This window comes from Bombina bombina, chromosome 3 (assembly GCF_027579735.1).
Source record: "Bombina bombina isolate aBomBom1 chromosome 3, aBomBom1.pri, whole genome shotgun sequence".
NCBI classification, from domain to species: domain Eukaryota; kingdom Metazoa; phylum Chordata; class Amphibia; order Anura; family Bombinatoridae; genus Bombina; species Bombina bombina.
Window position 1 is genome coordinate 502,606,387 of NC_069501.1, and position 19,273 is coordinate 502,625,659.

The 19,273-nt window shown below is 40.4% G+C and overlaps 1 protein-coding gene across 1 annotated transcript in view; it reads right to left on the minus strand.

Moving 5' to 3' along the window:
• SFT2D2 (SFT2 domain containing 2) overlaps positions 1-19,273 on the minus strand; it is a 267,916-nt gene that overhangs the window by 88,364 nt on the left and 160,279 nt on the right. Inside the window, exon 5 of the mRNA XM_053706876.1 lies at positions 3,209-3,244. Coding sequence (XP_053562851.1) covers positions 3,209-3,244 — 36 coding nt within the window. The remainder of the gene's footprint in view (positions 1-3,208; positions 3,245-19,273) is intronic.

Genomic DNA, 19,273 nt, shown 5'->3' on the forward strand with positions numbered 1-19,273 from the left:
GAAAATATTGCACACCAATTTTGGAAGCTTTAACCCTTAAAATAACGGAACCGGAGCCGTTTTAAGCTTTAACCCCTTTACAGTCCCTGGTATCTGCTTTGCTGAGACCCAACCAAACCCAAAGGGGAATACGATACCAAATGACGCCTTCAGAAGTCTTTTATAAGTATCAGAGCTCCTCTCACATGCGACTGCATGCCATGCCTCTCAAAAACAAGTGCGCAACACCGGCGCGAAAATGAGACTCTGCCTATGCTTAGGGAAAGCCCCTAAAGAATAAGGTGTCTAAAACAGTGCCTGCCGATATTATTATATCAAAATACCCAGAATAAATGATTCCTCAAGGCTAAATAAGTGTTAATATCAATCGATTTAGCCCAAAAAAAGGTCTACAGTCTAAATAAGCCCTTGAGAAGCCCTTATTTACAATCGTAATAAACATGGCTTACCGGATCCCATAGGGAAAATGACAGCTTCCAGCATTACATCGTCTTGTTAGAATGTGTCATACCTCAAGCAGCAAAGGACTGCAAACTGTTCCCCCAACTGAAGTTAATTGCTCTCAACAGTCCTGTGTGGAACAGCCATGGATTTTAGTTACGGTTGCTAAAATCATTTTCCTCATACAAACAGAATTCTTCATCTCTTTTCTGTTTCTGAGTAAATAGTACGTACCAGCACTATTTGAAAATAACAAACTCTTGATTGAATAATGAAAAACTACAGTTAAACACTAAAAAACTCTAAGCCATCTCCGTGGAGATGTTGCCTGTACAACGGCAAAGAGAATGACTGGGGTAGGCGGAGCCTAGGAGGGATCATGTGACCAGCTTTGCTGGGCTCTTTGCCATTTCCTGTTGGGGAGGAGAATATCCCACAAGTAAGGATGACGCCGTGGACCGGACACACCTATGTTGGAGAAATGTTTTTGATAGAATTATCCATTACAGCCGTTAATTGTTGCATAGTAAGGAGTATTGGCGCGCTAGATGTACTAGGGGCCTCCTGTGTGGGCAAGACTAGTGTAGACGAAGGAGGGGATGATGCAGTACCATGCTTACTCCCCTCACTTGAGGAATCATCTTGGGCATCATTTTCTCTAAATTTTGTGTCACATAAATCACATCTATTTAAATGAGAAGGAACCTTGGCTTCCCCACATTCAGAACACAGTCTATCTGGTAGTTCAGACATGTTAAACAGGCAAAAACTTGATAACAAATTACAAAAAACGTTTTAAAATAAACCGTTACTGTCACTTTAAATTTTAAACTGAACACACTTTATTACTGCAATTGCGAAAAAGTATGAAGGAATTGTTCAAAATTCACCAAAATTTCACCACAGTGTCTTAAAGCCTTAAAAGTAAGCTTTAACCCTTAAAATAACGGAACCGGAGCCGTTTTTATATTTAACCCCTTTACAGTCCCTGGTATCTGCTTTGCTGAGACCCAACCAAGCCCAAAGGGGAATACGATACCAAATGACGCCTTCAGAAAGTCTTTTCTATGTATCAGAGCTCCTCACACATGCATCTGCATGTCATGCTTCTCAAAAACAAGTGCGCAATAGAGGCGCGAAAATGAGACTCTGCCTATGATTAGGGAAAGCCCCTAGAGAATAAGGTGTCCAATACAGTGCCTGCCGGTTATTTTACATAATTCCCAAGATTAAAATAATTCCTCAAGGCTATGGAGTATAAAATATGTTTATATATAAATCGATTTAGCCCAGAAAATGTCTACAGTCTTAAAAAGCCCTTGTGAAGCCCTTTTTTTCTTTCTGTAATAAAAATGGCTTACCGGATCCCATAGGGAAAATGACAGCTTCCAGCATTACATCGTCTTGTTAGAATGTGTCATACCTCAAGCAGCAAAAGTCTGCTCACTGTTCCCCCAACTGAAGTTAATTCCTCTCAACAGTCCTGTGTGGAAACAGCCATCGATTTTAGTAACGGTTGCTAAAATCATTTTCCTCTTACAAACAGAAATCTTCATCTCTTTTCTGTTTCAGAGTAAATAGTACATACCAGCACTATTTTAAAATAACAAACTCTTGATTGAATAATAAAAACTACAGTTAAACACTAAAAAACTCTAAGCCATCTCCGTGGAGATGTTGCCTGTACAACGGCAAAGAGAATGACTGGGGAAGGCGGAGCCTAGGAGGGATCATGTGACCAGCTTTGCTGGGCTCTTTGCCATTTCCTGTTGGGGAAGAGAATATCCCCACAAGTAAGGATGACGCCGTGGACCGGACACACCTATGTTGGAGAAATATGTTTTAAAAAAATAAAAAAAAGTGTACATAATTTATAAACCACATGCTTTAATTCCTTAAAGCATGTGGTTTCTTTCAGAAGGTATCTAGAGAGGAGAATGTAGTAGTCTTATTGTCCTACATTAGGAGAAAAACATGTTTTTTCGGATTCCGGTGAGTCTTATTGTCCTACATTAGGATATCGCATCATTACCACATAGATTGGATAAAGAACTGCTTTATTATTTACATCAATCCTAAATCTAATGGTCCTCTAAATAATTGCTAAGTTCACCTTTTTTGAAAGCAACCTATAGGTTTGGACTAAGTATTACTGCCGTACCACTAAAGACTATTACATTTTTCCAAAGAGATTGATATTATATGCACTAGTATTGGTTACATTGTATATAACAAGACTACTCTTTCAAGTAGCTATAATAGCTAGATACACTTACAAGCAGCAACTTTTTAGCGATTTTGAAATTTTGTTTTTAATTATTTATGTTAGGAAACCACCGGTGGCTGTAAAATATTTCATAGGTTTTTAAATGTGTTTTAATAAATTGTTTTAACAGTTGGCACAACAGATTCAAAAGGGTAAATTGCATCATTGATTGCAAAAGGTTTATTTACAGTATAACGAAGCAGATTACACATTTAATCACGTTTAACAATTTCATCTTATAGCTTACTAATTACAAGCGTACCCCTTTTCTCTTTGTATTTTTTCTATCTTTAAAGGACTGGGCTAGATCTTTTTTAGGGGCAGCAACGCTATATTTTCAGGGTTTCTTTTATTTGCACGTGAGAATATAGTGTTTGTTCAGATGGAGAATGAAGGCTAAAATAAAAATAAAAAAATAAGAAGAAATAAAAATATCTCTATAAGGAAGAGAGTGTGTATCAGAAAGCACTGGAGATTACAAGGATGGGAGATAGAACTTACCCAAAATGCGGAACATAAAGTCAGGGCAAAACACAGCTAAAACAAAACATGGAAAAAAAAAAAAAAAACAATTAAACATGTGTTAGACAAAACACAATGAAGATCAATATAAGAACATTAAAAATGTTAAAAGTCATTATTAAAGGGACAGAAAAGTCAAAATAAAACTTGCATGATTTAGATAGAGCAGGTCATTTTAAGACTTTTAAATTCACTTCTATTTTCACATGTGCTTCGTTCTCTTGGTATCCCTTGTTGAAAAAGAATAAGCACATATCATACACTAGTTGGAGCTAGCTGCTGATTGGTCCATGCAATCATTTGTCTCTTGTGATTGGCTAACTAGATGTGTTTAGCTAGCTGCCAGTAGGGCAATGCTGTTCTTTCAGCAAAGGATAACAAGAGAGTGAAGCAAATTTGATAATAGAAGTCAATTGTAAAGTGGTTTTAAATTGTATGTCCTATCCAAATAATGAAATAAAAGTTTGGGGTTTCCTATCCCTTTAATACACATCAGAAATTACATTACACTGCAAAAATCTGCAAACAAAAATGTTGAAAAGCCTCTGTTAGCAAAATGTGCATTGTTTTACAATACAGGTACACTTCCCATGAAACCCTCTCGAGGGTTTTATTTATTTACCTTGCTGTGGTCTATTAGGAACAAAAATAAAATAAAAAACTTAAATTATGCTTACCTGATCATTTTCTTTTCTTCAGATGGAAAGAGTCCACAGCTGCATTCATTACTTTTGGGAAATAAGACCCTGGCCACCAGGAGGAGGCAAAGACACCCCAGCCAAAGGTTTAAATACTCCTCCCACTTCCCTCATCCCCCAGTCATTCTGCCGAGAAACAAGGAACAGTAGAAGAAATATCAGGGTGAAAAGGTGCCAGAAGAATAAAGAATAAGACACCCCACATAAAAGACGGGTGGGGAGCTGTGGACTCTTTCCATCTGAAGAAAAGAAAATGATCAGATAGACATAATTTAATTGAAATATTTTTTTTAATCAATTTCTGATGAACAACATACAAATCATAGGCATTGAAAAAGGGTGGATCACCGTATACACTTATATCAAACAGATAAAACTGTGACATCCCCTCACTGACGTCAAGTGTACATTTCTCAACATACTGGGTCTGGCAGGTCTCATACCTCCATCCCCTTTATAAAAACAGATAGTTAACAGAACATCAAAAACTAAAACACTCAACTCCCCCTACCCTCCCTCCTCCCCCCTCCAGGTGTTTCCCATCTCCTCAGGTGTCCCACTGATTCTTTTAATCTATTATTTTGTCATCTCTCCGTTTAAGAGGAATAAGAATTTGTCAGCTGAACTATACTAGAGGTCAAGAATGTCCGGTCTTTCTAGATATGAGTTACCAATACGTAAAGGATTCTCCCTGTACCTATCTTATCTACCCTACCTTCCTGAACTTTCTCTCTCATCTCTTTCTTGAGTGGTGTGTGAATTGGTGTGGCCTTTCAAGATCCAGTAAAACCATACTTTCTGAAACTGCTCCGTGTTCCCTTGTGCCCATGCTGCTAATTCTGACATGATATAGATATCTTTTATCTTATCCAATACCTCCGCCCATCCCGGCGCAGTTACCTTCCAGTGTCTGGCTATGCATATACGTAGGCATGTACAAAGTGTCCTAATAAAAGTGTTGATCGCAGAGTTCAGTGTACCCACCTTTTCGTGCAGAAGTGCCTGAGTTATTGTTAATTCGATTCTTTCATCCAATGTATCACTAATTAGCCTCGAAAGCCTATCCCAGAGTGGTCGTACTCGTGAGCAGTCCCACCACATATGTCTATACGTCCCTCGCTCCCCACACCCTCTGTAGCAAAGGGCACTATTCATAGTGGGAATGTGAGCTGTCCTTTCCGGCGTAAGGTACCACCTAAAGGTTACCTTCATACAATTTTCTTTCATATCTGCACTAAGTATCCCCTTCCCAGTGTCTGATATAATCTTTTCCCAATTTTTCTGTTCTCTCACCTCTCCCACATCTCTCTCCCATCTCTCCATAAGGGGAGACTTAAGGGTAGTCTTCTTTCCTTGTAGCACCAAAGATATCTGAGATATAACATGTTTTTCCCTAGATTCTGTGCTACATATCTTTTCTAGAGCGGTGAAAGGTTGGTTTGATCTATTTGCCCTGTATTTGGAGATAGCAGATGAAATCTGCAGGTAAAGAAACCAGTTCAGTGTGTATGGTAGAATTTTATCCCTAATCTGGTTAAATGTAAGGATTGATGTCCCACTCAGGAAATCTGCAACCCTATAAAGACCCTTATTTTCCCATTTTCCCACTGCTTTTCTAAGATCCATAGGTAACAGAAACTTTAAGGGTAGTAATAGAGAGTAAGGGCTAAATAAATGTATCTGTTTGGTTATCTTGTGCCAGGTGTGTAATGCTTCCTGTGTCACTGGTGATCTGTATGCAAGTTGTTTTGTGTTCCATAAGGGATCACATAAAATATCTGCTGAGCTCTCACAACCTTCAATATCTGCCTCTATTTTTGGCCAGATAACCCCCTGAAAATTTTTCTCCATAATGACAGATTGTGCCAGCCTGGAGGCCTGGTAATAGTCCACCAGGTTCGGGACCCCCACTCCCCCCATCTGTCTATGCTGTTTCAGTATCTGTGACGCTATTCTTGCTTTCCCGTCTCCTCTCAGGAACCGAAATAAATCTGCTTGTAAGGCGTTTAGATCTGCTAGGGGGATCCCAATCGGCAGAGTTCTAAAAAGATACAAAATCCTGGGTAGGACATTCATTTTTAGTGCCATGAGTCTCCCGTACCATGAGAATCTGCCCTTTTTCCAGTTATTAAGATCTCTTCTGATAGCTTTATATAGGGGTACATAATTTAATCTATATAGATCTGAGAAGGTGCTATTCATCTTGATCCCTAAATAAGTGATGTGAGTTTTTGCCCATGTGATATTGAAATTCAATTCTATCGACTTCTTTGTATGTGCTGGGAGGCAGATCGGCAAAGCCTCGCATTTATCCAGGTTAACTTTGTAACCTGAAATTTCTGCAAATTTTCCTAATATATTATACAGGTTAGGTAAAGAAATCAAGGGTCTGGTTAATGTCAGTAAGACATCATCCGCAAATAATGTCAATTTATATTCGTCGTTGGTCACCCGTACCCCAGACACATCCACTGATTGTCTAATAAGTGCTGCTAGTGGTTCTATACTGATGGCAAATAAAAGTGGCGAGAGTGGGCACCCTTGACGGGTCCCGTTTAAAATATCAATGGACCTTGAGATATATCCTGCTGCTCCCACCACCGCCGTCGGCCTTGAGTATATAGCAGTAAGTGCCTTCATAAATGCCCCCTTAAAACCCATACTTTCCAGGACTTTAAACATATAGGACCAGTCTACCCTATCAAACGCCTTTTCCGCATCAAGTGATAGAAGTAGTGATGGCGTCGTAGTCTGTTTTAAGTAATCTACTAGAGTCAAAATTCTTCTCACATTGTCTGGGGCTTCCCTATCCTTAATGAATCCAACTTGATCTTTATGAATTAATGTTGGTAAAATCAATTTAAGTCTGTTAGCTATAATTTTAGTGAATATCTTGAGATCTGTATTAATCAAGGAGATGGGCCTATAATTTTGACAATATTTCGGGTTTTTCCCTACTTTTGGTATCACCACTATCTTAGCTTGTAACATATATTTAGGTAGTTTCCCTCCCGCTAGTATACCATTGCAAAAAGTCAACAAATGGGGTAGTAACTCTCTCTTAAATAATTTATAGTATTCCCCCGTCAAACCATCTGGGCCTGGTGCTTTTCCCGTTTTAAGGTCTCTGATTACTGTCAGTATTTCCATAGCTGTAATGTCCTTATTAAGTACTTCAAGGTCCGAATCCTGGATCAACGCTAGTTTGGCCTGTCCTAAAAGTTCATTTGTCTGCCGAGTGAGATCCCCCGGAGCTACCTTTTTTCCATCATAAAGATTCTCATAGTATTGTGCAAAAGCTTCTGTTATCTCTTGGGGGTTAGAAGTGGGAGCCCCGTCCTGTCTATATACAGAGGGTATAGCAAACAATTTGGTTCTCTCCCTCAACTTATATGCCAAGTATTTATCAGGCTTATTTGCATATACATAGTAATGTGCCCTCAATCTCAAAGCAGCCCTAATTGAATTTTCTTTTAGAATTGTGGATAGTTCTTTTCGTTTATATTGAAGGGACTTGTACGTTCCCGAGGCTAAAGTACGTCTATGCTCTCGCTCTAGTGTTTCTACCTCCCTCTGGAGTGTGTTCACTTTTTGTGTTGATTGTCTTACTATCACTGATTTTTCTTTAATAAGCAAGCCCCTCAACACAGGTTTGTGTGCAGCCCAGACCACTAACGGGTCCCCCGTAGATCCAACGTTAACCTGCCAATATTCCCTCAATGCTATTCTAATCCTTTCGTATACCGCTGGGTTCCTAAGGAGTGTTGGGTTATATGTCCATGACCTTGGGCGAGTAAAATGTAAAATGCCTGCTAGTTCTAGAATTACTAAGGAGTGGTCAGACCACACGCACGCCTGCGTATTTGATGCAACTAAGTTAGGAATCAATATTTGACTCACAAAAATATAGTCAAGGGTAGAATAGGAGTTATGTGCTGGTGAGTAATATGTGTATTCATGTGCAGAGTTACCCACTGCCACCCACGAGTCCATGAGGTTGTGCGCTCCCAGGGATTCCCTAATTGACTTAACTATTGAATTATGTCGATGTTGTTTATTTGACTGTCTCTTCATTTCCCCTCCAGAGTAAGAGGTCATGGATACATTAAAGTCTCCCCCTAAGATTATTCTGTCTTGTGACCACTGGGTTAGATGTTGCGAGATTTTTTCAAAGAAAGTATTTTGTGTCTCGTTGGGTGCATATACATTACACAAAGTAACCTTAGTGTTCTGAATTGTGCCTCTAACTATCACAAATCTACCTTCCGTATCCCTAATTTCACTGTCTAGTATAAAATCTAAGGATTTGTGTACTAGGATTGTCACCCCTCTTTTTTTTGTTTCTGTAGTAGAGTGGAAATGATGGGGGAACTGCTGTGTCCAGTATCTAGGAATTGTCTGCGCCAAGAAATGCGTTTCTTGAAGAAATATAATGTTTGCTTTTAATCTCAGGTACTGTGTCATTGCCGTCCGTCTTTTAGTATCTGTGTTTAAGCCCCTAACATTTTGGGAAATTAGTTTTATATTATGTGACATCATCAATCCCTTTCGTCTTCCTTTCCATCCTCTTAATATATCTTATCTTAGAAAATCTATCCAACCCCCCGAAAATCTTCCTACCAACCGTATTCCCTGATACCTGTATTTTCCTCTTACGTCTAGACTTCCCTAACCTCCCTTTGTTACACCTGTTAGGAAACACCTGGTTTAAAAAAAACATAAATGAAACAAAAAAAAATGTAAACATAGCAACAAAAACTTTGATAATCCCTTCAGGATTTCAACACTTTGTATACCTATGTGCAGTCAGTAGCATTGCTTAATCATTATGGCATAGTATACATCTGAAGTATAGGTAAGAATAAAAAGAAAGAGAAAGCAAAACATAACAATGAGGTTTGCCTTTCTGGATGTAAAACAAAACAATTTAAGATTATTTTAAACATGCACTGTAGCAGGCCTAAAAGTTGCAACGAATTGTCCTTCCTTGATACCTGCTATGTGGAGAGGGGGATACATTAAGGAGATATGTCCATGTCTACAGTCATAATCACCTTGTCTGTGGAGCTAGTCCCCCAGAGCAGGCCCAAAAAGATAAACATCTTTCCCCCTCTCCTCCGTTTCTTATGTACTAGGAACCTATAAAACCTGGAAAACAAAACATTTGCATAATATCATTGTACTTATCTGGTTCTTTAAGTGTGTCCTTGTAAGCCCCGGTAGTACAGAGCCATCCCCTCTGCTTCAGAGGGAAAAATGAGAAAATAAAAAGCAGTATTCCCCCATCTTTCAGCAGAAGAGGGAAAAAAGAAAAAATGAAGAAAAGAAAACTCCTCCATAAACTTGTGTGATCAGGTCTTCCGCTTCTTCTCTGGTATCCTAGACCATTGCTTTTGACGAGGGCTTCCCCCCTGACTGGGTTGAATAGGAGTGGCATCCTGCTGCAGAGCAGCTGGAGGGTCCATCTTCATCCTACGACAGATTTCTGGTATCTCTCGAGGATCTTTGATAGAGAATGTCCTGTTTTCCCATGTTATATGGAGAGCAAACGGAAAGCCCCATCTATATGGTACTTGATTTTTCCTTAACAAGGAAGTCAGCGGTCTTAGGGAACTTCTTCTTTGTAGGGTCCTTAGGCATAAGTCCTGAAAAAACTGGATGATGTTCCCCTGGTACTTAAAGGTGGGATTCTTCCTCGCCGCTGCCAGTATTTCTTCCCTCTCCTTAAAGCGCAGCATCTTGATGATGATATCCCTGGGTGGTTCGTCTCCCTTCGGTTTAGGCCGAAGTGCCCTATGTGCCCTTTCCATTTGGAAGCTCTCCTCTCCTCCCGACCCAGTGATGCTCCGGAAGAGATTGAGCAAATATTTATTCAGGTCTTTAGGGCCTATCGATTCTGGGACTCCTTTTAATCTGAGATTAGATCTTCGGCTGCGATTCTCCAGATCCTCTAGTTTGTCGTAAATATCTTCTATTTCTGATTGTTGAGAAGTAACTTTATCCGTTACTGCGTTCAGATCCTCCACCATTGAGTCACCATTTTCCTCTAGAGTGTTTACACGTGAACCCAAGTCCACTATCTCTTGTTTTAATTCCGTTATGCTGTTAGTTACAGAGTTTTGCAAAGTTTCCATTTTTTCTATCAGTCTCTCAAAATTGACATTAATGTCCTGCTTGGAAACCAGGTGATCCAAATCTGCTTTGGTTAAGGGCCTTGAATCTTCCAATTTTTCCTTAGCGCCTTCCTCTACCTCCCCTTCTTCATCTGAATCTTGTGTTTGAATATCCGTTAATTTATCTCCTTTCAAGGGTTTAAAGAAGAGGTTAGCTGTAGATTGTTTATTTAGTGAAGGCGTTTTGTTATTTTTTCTGGCCGCCATCTTAGCCTGCCCCTGTCTCCCAGTCAGATGTGGTGCATGGTATAATAATTTTATTTTTCAGGGGAACAGAGTGTCCATCTATAAACAGAGTGTCAGAGTCTCTATGCCTGCCAAAGATGTATATAGTAATTCCTCAAACACCTTCCTGTATATAGTATACTTTTAACAGGCCAATATGTTGCAAAAACTCTTCCTCTATATATATATTGTGCTGCTTGGTATTAAAGGGGCATAGTGAAGTCTCTAGAGAGCAGTAATGTCTGGCATGGAGTGTAATAGATAAGTTCTCATACAATCTTTATGAAGTATCTGGATTTGTATCATCTGCGTGGCCTCTACTAATTTGCATAATCAAGCTGTCAGCCCCTGCATTCCTGAATAAACTTTTAGATCTTTGGTGCTGCAAAGTTCAACTGGCAACTTTTCCAGTCATGGCTTCTATGTGGCTCACCAGCTTCACTATCCACAAAGCGGTGTCATTGTTAACCTCCCCGTGGCTGCAGAGGGGTAGAGGCTAGGGCATGCAGATATATAATAAAAGAAGATGGCTTCCCACGTGACCTGATCTGCTACCTGGCGTATGGGCCTGTCTTTCTGCTACGTGCTTTTAGGATCAGTGTCCCTCTGTCTTGCAAAAGCCCCTTATATATTGGGCAGATATGTCCCCCTCACCCCTACCCCTCAGGCTCACCACAGGTCAGGCAGCTGGATTGCCCAGTCTATTTCATCCTTATAGTTTAGCCCTTCATATGTACCTGTTCCGGTGCTTAGGAGCTGCAGGTGCCGTTCTCTCTCAATCCTCCAATCTCCCTTCACTGCTCTCCCACTCCTACTTAGTGTCGGCAGACTTAGGTGTCTCTACTGCTTACTCCTCCGGTCACCTCCGTTCAGCTGGGCATCCTCTCTCTGAGAGCCGTGTCGCCAGCGGCGCCACGTGGGCTGTAACAATGGCGGCTGAGCTGCTGCTGCTCTCACCTCCGCTATAAGGCTATTTATTGCCGAGGGGTTGCGACTTGCTTAGAATTATGGCTGATGTTATACCTCACTTGTGGCTCCTCTTTTGCTTGTTTTCTTACCTCCTACATCACTCTTTTAACTAATATGCCCTATATGCTGCACGGAGCTCTTCACCTACACTTCCATTCCTTAGCTCCTCCAGGCTCCGCCCCCAGGTAGACATAATTTAAAGGGACACTGAACCCAAATTATTTCTTTCGTGATTCAGATAGAGCAGGCATTTTAAGCAACTTTCTAATTTACTCCTATTATCAATTTTTCTTCGTTCTTTTGCTATCTTTTTTTGAAAAAGAACACATCTAAGCTTTTTTGGGGTTCAGAACTCTGGATAGCCTTTTTTTATTGGTGGATGAATTTATCCACCAATCAGCAAGGACAACCCAGGTTGTTCACCAAAAATAGGCCGGCATCTAAACTTACATTCTTGCATTTCAAATAAAGATACCAAGAGAATGAAGAAAATTTGATAATAGGAGTAAATTAGAAAGTTGCTTAAAATGTCATGATCTATCTGAATCACAAAAGAAAAAATTTGGGTTTAGTGTCCGTTTAAGTTTTTCTTCATAAATGGAAAGAGTCCACAGCTGCATTCATTACTTTTGGGAAAACCATACCCAAGCTATAGAGGACACTGAATGCCAAAACGGGAAGGTTAAAATAGGCTGCCCATTCTGAGGGCACCAAGCCAGAAAAACACAACCCATCCCAACCCCGCTTCGTCAGAGCCGGGCAGAAAAATTAGAGTGAAAAAGACCCCCAAGGACACAGACTCATAGACAGTCCAAAGCCCAACCTTAAACAGACTCACTGTCCAACACTCCTCCAAAAGGACCGTCGCCCTGTAGGCAGTCCCACACTCCTTGTACTAGTACAAATCCCCAAAAAGAAGAGGATAAAGGGAGCCAACAGGATACCCAAAAGGTATAAATATCCTCTAAAGGAACAATCTCCTGTAAACAAAGAAGAGATTCCAAAACCCCAGAACCCCTAAGGATCCCAAGCACCAAAGTAAATGACGCTGAGCCCGGGAAGAACCACTAGGCAACAGCAAAGGAGAGGAAACATCTCTCAAAGATCGTACAGAAGCATCGAAAAGGACAGTTGAAAACCAAGTCATTGACATCGAACTCAGAAAAACTGAGTAACAAAGATACGGTAGGGAACCCAGGAAAAAATGCCTGAGTCCCAAAACTCACCATCCTCAGTAAAAGATCCAAGACATCCGCAAGGAAAAGTGCCAAAAAGAGCAAATACCAAATTGCCCACCTTCCCAGACAGAGGGCACCCATCAGGCAAACTAAGGCCCCAGACTAACCAAAAGTCCACTGGCCCCCCAAAGACCTGCGGACGAACAACAGATCTCAGATCGTACCCCCAGCCAGACCAGCCTAAAAAACGGCAGATCTGAAGCAGGGGAACAAGGTAACCAAAGACCGATCCACAAAAGGTGGAAAAGTAGACACAGCTACTTCAAGCTAGAGACACACGAGAAGGCACGAGATCCAAGGAAAACTTGTGAGTCAACCCACTAAGTTTCAACATAGGGCCAATAGCCCTTAGGAAAGAACAAATTAAAAAGTCGACCAATGTCCGAACCGAAGAAAAAACATGCGGTTCCACCTCCCACACACCGGAGAGTTCCCTCAAAGGAACTACACCTCTGAAGAGAGAAAACATAATTTATGTAAGAACTTACCTGATAAATTCATTTCTTTCATATTAACAAGAGTCCATGAGCTAGTGACGTATGGGATATACATTCCTACCAGGAGGGGCAAAGTTTCCCAAACCTTAAAATGCCTATAAATACACCCCTCACCACACCCACAAATCAGTTTAACGAATAGCCAAGAAGTGGGGTGATAAGAAAAAAAAAAGTGCGAAGCATATAAAATAAGGAATTGGAATAATTGTGCTTTATACAAAAAAATCATAACCACCACAAAAAAGGGTGGGCCTCATGGACTCTTGTTAATATGAAAGAAATGAATTTATCAGGTAAGTTCTTACATAAATTATGTTTTCTTTCATGTAATTAACAAGAGTCCATGAGCTAGTGACGTATGGGATAATGAATACCCAAGATGTGGATCTTTCCACACAAGAGTCACTAGAGAGGGAGGGATAAAATAAAGACAGCCAATTCCTGCTGAAAATAATCCACACCCAAAATAAAGTTTAATGAAAAACATAAGCAGAAGATTCAAACCGAAACCACTGCCTGAAGTACCTTTCTACCAAAAACTGCTTCAGAAGAAGAGAATACATCAAAATGGTAGAATTTAGTAAAAGTATGCAAAGAGGACCAAGTCGCTGCTTTGCAAATCTGATCAACTGAAGCTTCATTCCTAAACGCCCAGGAAGTAGAAACTGACCTAGTAGAATGAGCTGTAATCCTCTGAGGCGGAGTCTTACCCGATTTAACATAGGCAAGATGAATTAAAGATTTCAACCAGGATGCCAAAGAAATGGCAGAAGCTTTCTGGCCTTTTCTAGAACCAGAAAAGATGACAAATAGACTAGAAGTCTTTCGGAAAGATTTAGTAGCTTCAACATAATATTTCAAAGCTCTAACAACATCCAAAGAATGCAACGATTTCTCCTTAGAATTCTTAGGATTAGGACATAATGAAGGAACCACGATTTCTCTACTAATGTTGTTGGAATTCACAACCTTAGGTAAAAATTCAAAAGAAGTTCGCAACACCGCCTTATCCTGATGAAAAATCAGAAAAGGAGACTCACAAGAAAGAGCAGATAATTCAGAAACTCTTCTGGCAGAAGAGATGGCCAAAAGGAACAAAACTTTCCAAGAAAGCAATTTAATGTCCAATGAATGCATAGGTTCAAACGGAGGAGCTTGAAGAGCTCCCAGAACCAAATTCAAACTCCATGGAGGAGAAATTGACTTAATGACAGGTTTTATATGAACCAAAGCTTGTACAAAACAATGAATATCAGGAAGAATAGCAATCTTTCTGTGAAAAAGAACAGAAAGAGCAGAGATTTGTCCTTTCAAGGAACTTGCGGACAAACCCTTATCTAAACCATCCTGAAGAAATTGTAATATTCTCGGAATTCTAAAAGAATACCAAGAAAAATGATGAGTAAGACACCAAGAAATATAAGTCTTCCAGACTCTATAATATATCTCTCTAGATACAGATTTACGAGCCTGTAACATAGTATCAATCACAGAGTCAGAGAAACCTCTTTGACTAAGAATCAAGCGTTCAATCTCCATACCTTTAAATTTAAGGATTTCAGATCCGGATGGAAAAAAGGACCTTGCGACAGAAGGTCTGGTCTTAACGGAAGAGTCCATGGTTGGCAAGATGCCATCCGGACAAGATCCGCATACCAAAACCTGTGAGGCCATGCCGGAGCTATTAGCAGAACAAACGAGCATTCCCTCAGAATCTTGGAGATTACTCTTGGAAGAAGAACTAGAGGCGGAAAGATATAGGCAGGATGATACTTCCAAGGAAGTGATAATGCATCCACTGCCTCCGCCTGAGGATCCCGGGATCTGGACAGATACCTGGGAAGTTTCTTGTTTAGATGAGAGGCCATCAGATCTATCTCTGGAAGCCCCCACATTTGAACAATCTGAAGAAATACCTCTGGGTGAAGAGACCATTCGCCCGGATGCAACGTTTGGCGACTGAGATAATCCGCTTCCCAATTGTCTACACCTGGGATATGAACCGCAGAGATTAGACAGGAGCTGGATTCCGCCCAAACCAAAATTCGAGATACTTCTTTCATAGCCAGAGGACTGTGAGTCCCTCCTTGATGATTGATGTATGCCACAGTTGTGACATTGTCTGTCTGAAAACAAATGAACGATTCTCTCTTCAGAAGAGGCCAAAACTGAAGGGCTCTGAAAATTGCACGGAGTTCCAAAATATTGATCGGTAATCTCACCTCCTGAGATTCCCAAACTCCCTGTGCCGTCAGAGATCCCCACACAGCTCCCCAACCTGTGAGACTTGCATCTGTTGAAATTACAGTCCAGGTCGGAAGAACAAAAGAAGCCCCCTGAATTAAACGATGGTGATCTGTCCACCACGTTAGAGAGTGTCGAACAATCGGTTTTAAAGATATTAATTGATATATCTTCGTGTAATCCCTGCACCATTGGTTCAGCATACAGAGCTGAAGAGGTCGCATGTGAAAACGAGCAAAGGGGATCGCGTCCGATGCAGCAGTCATAAGACCTAGAATTTCCATGCATAAGGCTACCGAAGGGAATGATTGAGACTGAAGGTTTCGACAAGCTGTAATCAATTTTAGACGTCTCTTGTCTGTTAAAGACAGAGTCATGGACACTGAATCTATCTGGAAACCCAGAAAGGTTACCCTTGTTTGAGGAATCAAAGAACTCTTTGGTAAATTGATCCTCCAACCATGATCTTGAAGAAACAACACAAGTCGATTCGTATGAGACTCTGCTAAATGTAAAGACTGAGCAAGTACCAAGATATCGTCCAAATAAGGAAATACCACAATACCCTGTTCTCTGATTACAGACAGAAGGGCACCGAGAATCTTTGTGAAAATTCTTGGAGCTGTAGCAAGGCCAAACGGTAGAGCCACAAATTGGTAATGCTTGTCTAGAAAAGAGAATCTCAGGAACTGAAAATGATCTGGATGAATCGGAATATGCAGATATGCATCCTGTAAATCTATTGTGGACATATAATTCCCTTGCTGAACAAAAGGCAATATAGTCCTTACAGTTACCATCTTGAACGTTGGTATCCTTACATAACGATTCAATAATTTTAGATCCAGAACTGGTCTGAAGGAATTCTCCTTCTTTGGTACAATGAAGAGATTTGAATAAAACCCCATCCCCTGTTCCGGAACTGGAACTGGTATAATTACTCCAGCCAACTCTAGATCTGAAACACAATTCAGAAATGCTTGAGCTTTCACTGGATTTACTGGGACACGGGAAAGAAAAAATCTCTTTGCAGGAGGTCTCATCTTGAAACCAATTCTGTACCCTTCTGAAACAATGCTCTGAATCCAAAGATTGTGAACAGAATTGATCCAAATTTCTTTGAAAAAACGTAACCTGCCCCCTACCAGCTGAACTGGAATGAGGGCCGTACCTTCATGTGAACTTAGAAGCAGGCTTTGCCTTTCTAGCAGGCTTGGATTTATTCCAGACTGGAGATGGTTTCCAAACTGAAACTGCTCCTGAGGACGAAGGATCAGGCTTTGTTCTTTGTTGAAACGAAAGGAACGAAAACGATTGTTAGCCCTGTTTTTACCTTTAGATTTTTTATCCTGTGGTAAAAAAGTTCCTTTCTCACCAGTAACAGTTGAAATAATAGAATCCAACTGAGAACCAAATAATTTGTTTCCCTGGAAAGAAATGGAAAGTAGAGTTGATTTAGAAGCCATATCAGCATTCCAAGTCTTAAGCCATAAAGCTCTTCTGGCTAAGATAGCTAGAGACATAAACCTAACATCAACTCTAATAATATCAAAAATGGCATCACAGATAAAATTATTAGCATGCTGAAGAAGAATAATAATATCATGAGAATCACGATTTGCTACTTGTTGCGCTAGGGTTTCCAACCAAAAAGTTGAAGCTGCAGCAACATCAGCCAATGATATAGCAGGTCTAAGAAGATTACCTGAACACAGATAAGCTTTTCTTAGAAAGGATTCAATTTTTCTATCTAAAGGATCCTTAAACGAGGTACCATCTGACGTAGGAATGGTAGTACGTTTAGCAAGGGTAGAAATAGCCCCATCAACTTTAGGGATTTTGTCCCAAAATTCTAACCTGTCAGGCGGAACAGGATATAATTGCTTAAAACGTTTAGAAGGAGTAAATGAATTACCCAATTTATCCCATTCTTTGGAAATCACTGCAGAAATAGCATTAGGAACAGGAAAAACTTCTGGAATAACCGCAGGAGCTTTAAAAACTTTATCCAAACGTATAGAATTAGTATCAAGAGGACTAGAATCCTCTATTTCTAAAGCAATTAGTACTTCTTTAAGTAAAGAGCGAATAAATTCCATCTTAAATAAATATGAAGATTTATCAGCATCAATCTCTGAGATAGAATCCTCTGAACCAGAAGAGTCCAAAGAATCAGAATGATGGTGTTCATTTAAAAATTCATCTGTAGAGAGAGAAGATTTAAAAAACTTTTTACGTTTACTAGAAGGAGAAATAACAGACAAAGCCTTCTTTATGGATTCAGAAACAAAATCTCTTATGTTATCAGGAACATTCTGCACCTTAGATGTTGAGGGAACTGCAACAGGCAATGGTACATTACTAAAGGAAATATTATCTGCTTTAACAAGTTTGTCATGACAATTATTACAAACAACAGCTGGAGGAATAGCTACCAAAAATTTACAGCAGATACACTTAGCTTTGGTAGATCCAGCAGGCAGTGATTTTCCTGTAGTATCTTCTGGCTCAGATGCAACGTGAGACATCTTGCAATATGTAAGAGAAAAAACAACATATAAAGCAAAATAGATCAAATTCCTTATAAGACAGTTTCAGGAATGGGAAAGAATGCCAAATATCAAGCTTCTAGCAACCAGAAGCAAATGAAAAATGAGACTGAAATAATGTGGAGACAAAAGCGACGCCCATTTTTTTAGCGCCAAATAAGACGCCCACATTATTTGGCGCCTATATGCTTTTGGCGCCAAAAATGACGCCACATCCGGAACGCCGACATCTTTGGCGCAAAATAACGTCAAAAAATGACGTAACTTCCGGCGACACGTATGACGCCGGAAACGGAAAAGAATTTTTGCGCCAAAAAAGTCCGCGCCAAGAATGACGCAATAAAATGAAGCATTTTCAGCCCCCGCGAGCCTAACAGCCCACAGGGAAAAAAGTCAAATTTTTGAGGTAAGAAAAAATATGATAATTCAATGCATAATCCCAAATATGAAACTGACTGTCTGAAAATAAGGAAAGTTGAACATTCTGAGTCAAGGCAAATAAATGTTTGAATACATATATTTAGAACTTTATAAATAAAGTGCCCAACCATAGCTTAGAGTGTCACAGAAAATAAGACTTACTTACCCCAGGACACTCATCTACATGTTTGTAGAAAGCCAAACCAGTACTGAAACGAGAATCAGTAGAGGTAATGGTAAATATAAGAGTATATCGTCGATCTGAAAAGGGAGGTAAGAGATGAATCTCTACGACCGATAACAGAGAACCTTATGAAATAGACCCCGTAGAAGGAGATCACTGCATTCAATAGGCAATACTCTCTTCACATCCCTCTGACATTCACTGCACGCTGAGAGGAAAACCGGGCTCCAACTTGCTGCGGAGCGCATATCAACGTAGAATCTAGCACAAACTTACTTCACCACCTCCCTTGGAGGCAAAGTTTGTAAAACTGATTTGTGGGTGTGGTGAGGGGTGTATTTATAGGCATTTTAAGGTTTGGGAAACTTTGCCCCTCCTGGTAGGAATGTATATCCCATACGTCACTAGCTCATGGACTCTTGTTAATTACATGAAAGAAAGAGAGCCCCCAGAATGAGGGCATCAAGAGACACCTGTCCAAAGAACAAGAATTTCAAGGAAGAAACCAGGAGAAAAGATGGTCGCTCCACTGGTGATCAAGGAAGAGTCCCTCAGTGAAAAACACAATTGAGTCAGCGTGCCTAACAGGCGCCAGAAAGTAAACCTTGCAACTGCAACCGTCCCCTTGTTAGGCAGGAACTGCCACCGACAATGGACAAGAGGCGGCTGACCCCAGGGAACTGCAACTACCATACCAGATAAGCCCCAAGAACCCCGGCTCCTAGAAAAGCTGGCCAAAAGAGACAGCCAGAACAAGAACAAAATCCTAGAAACCCGGAACACTGGAACCTCCAGGCCAGACCTAGGATCTTGCATCCGGAAACGTCCAATGGCGGGATCCAAAGGA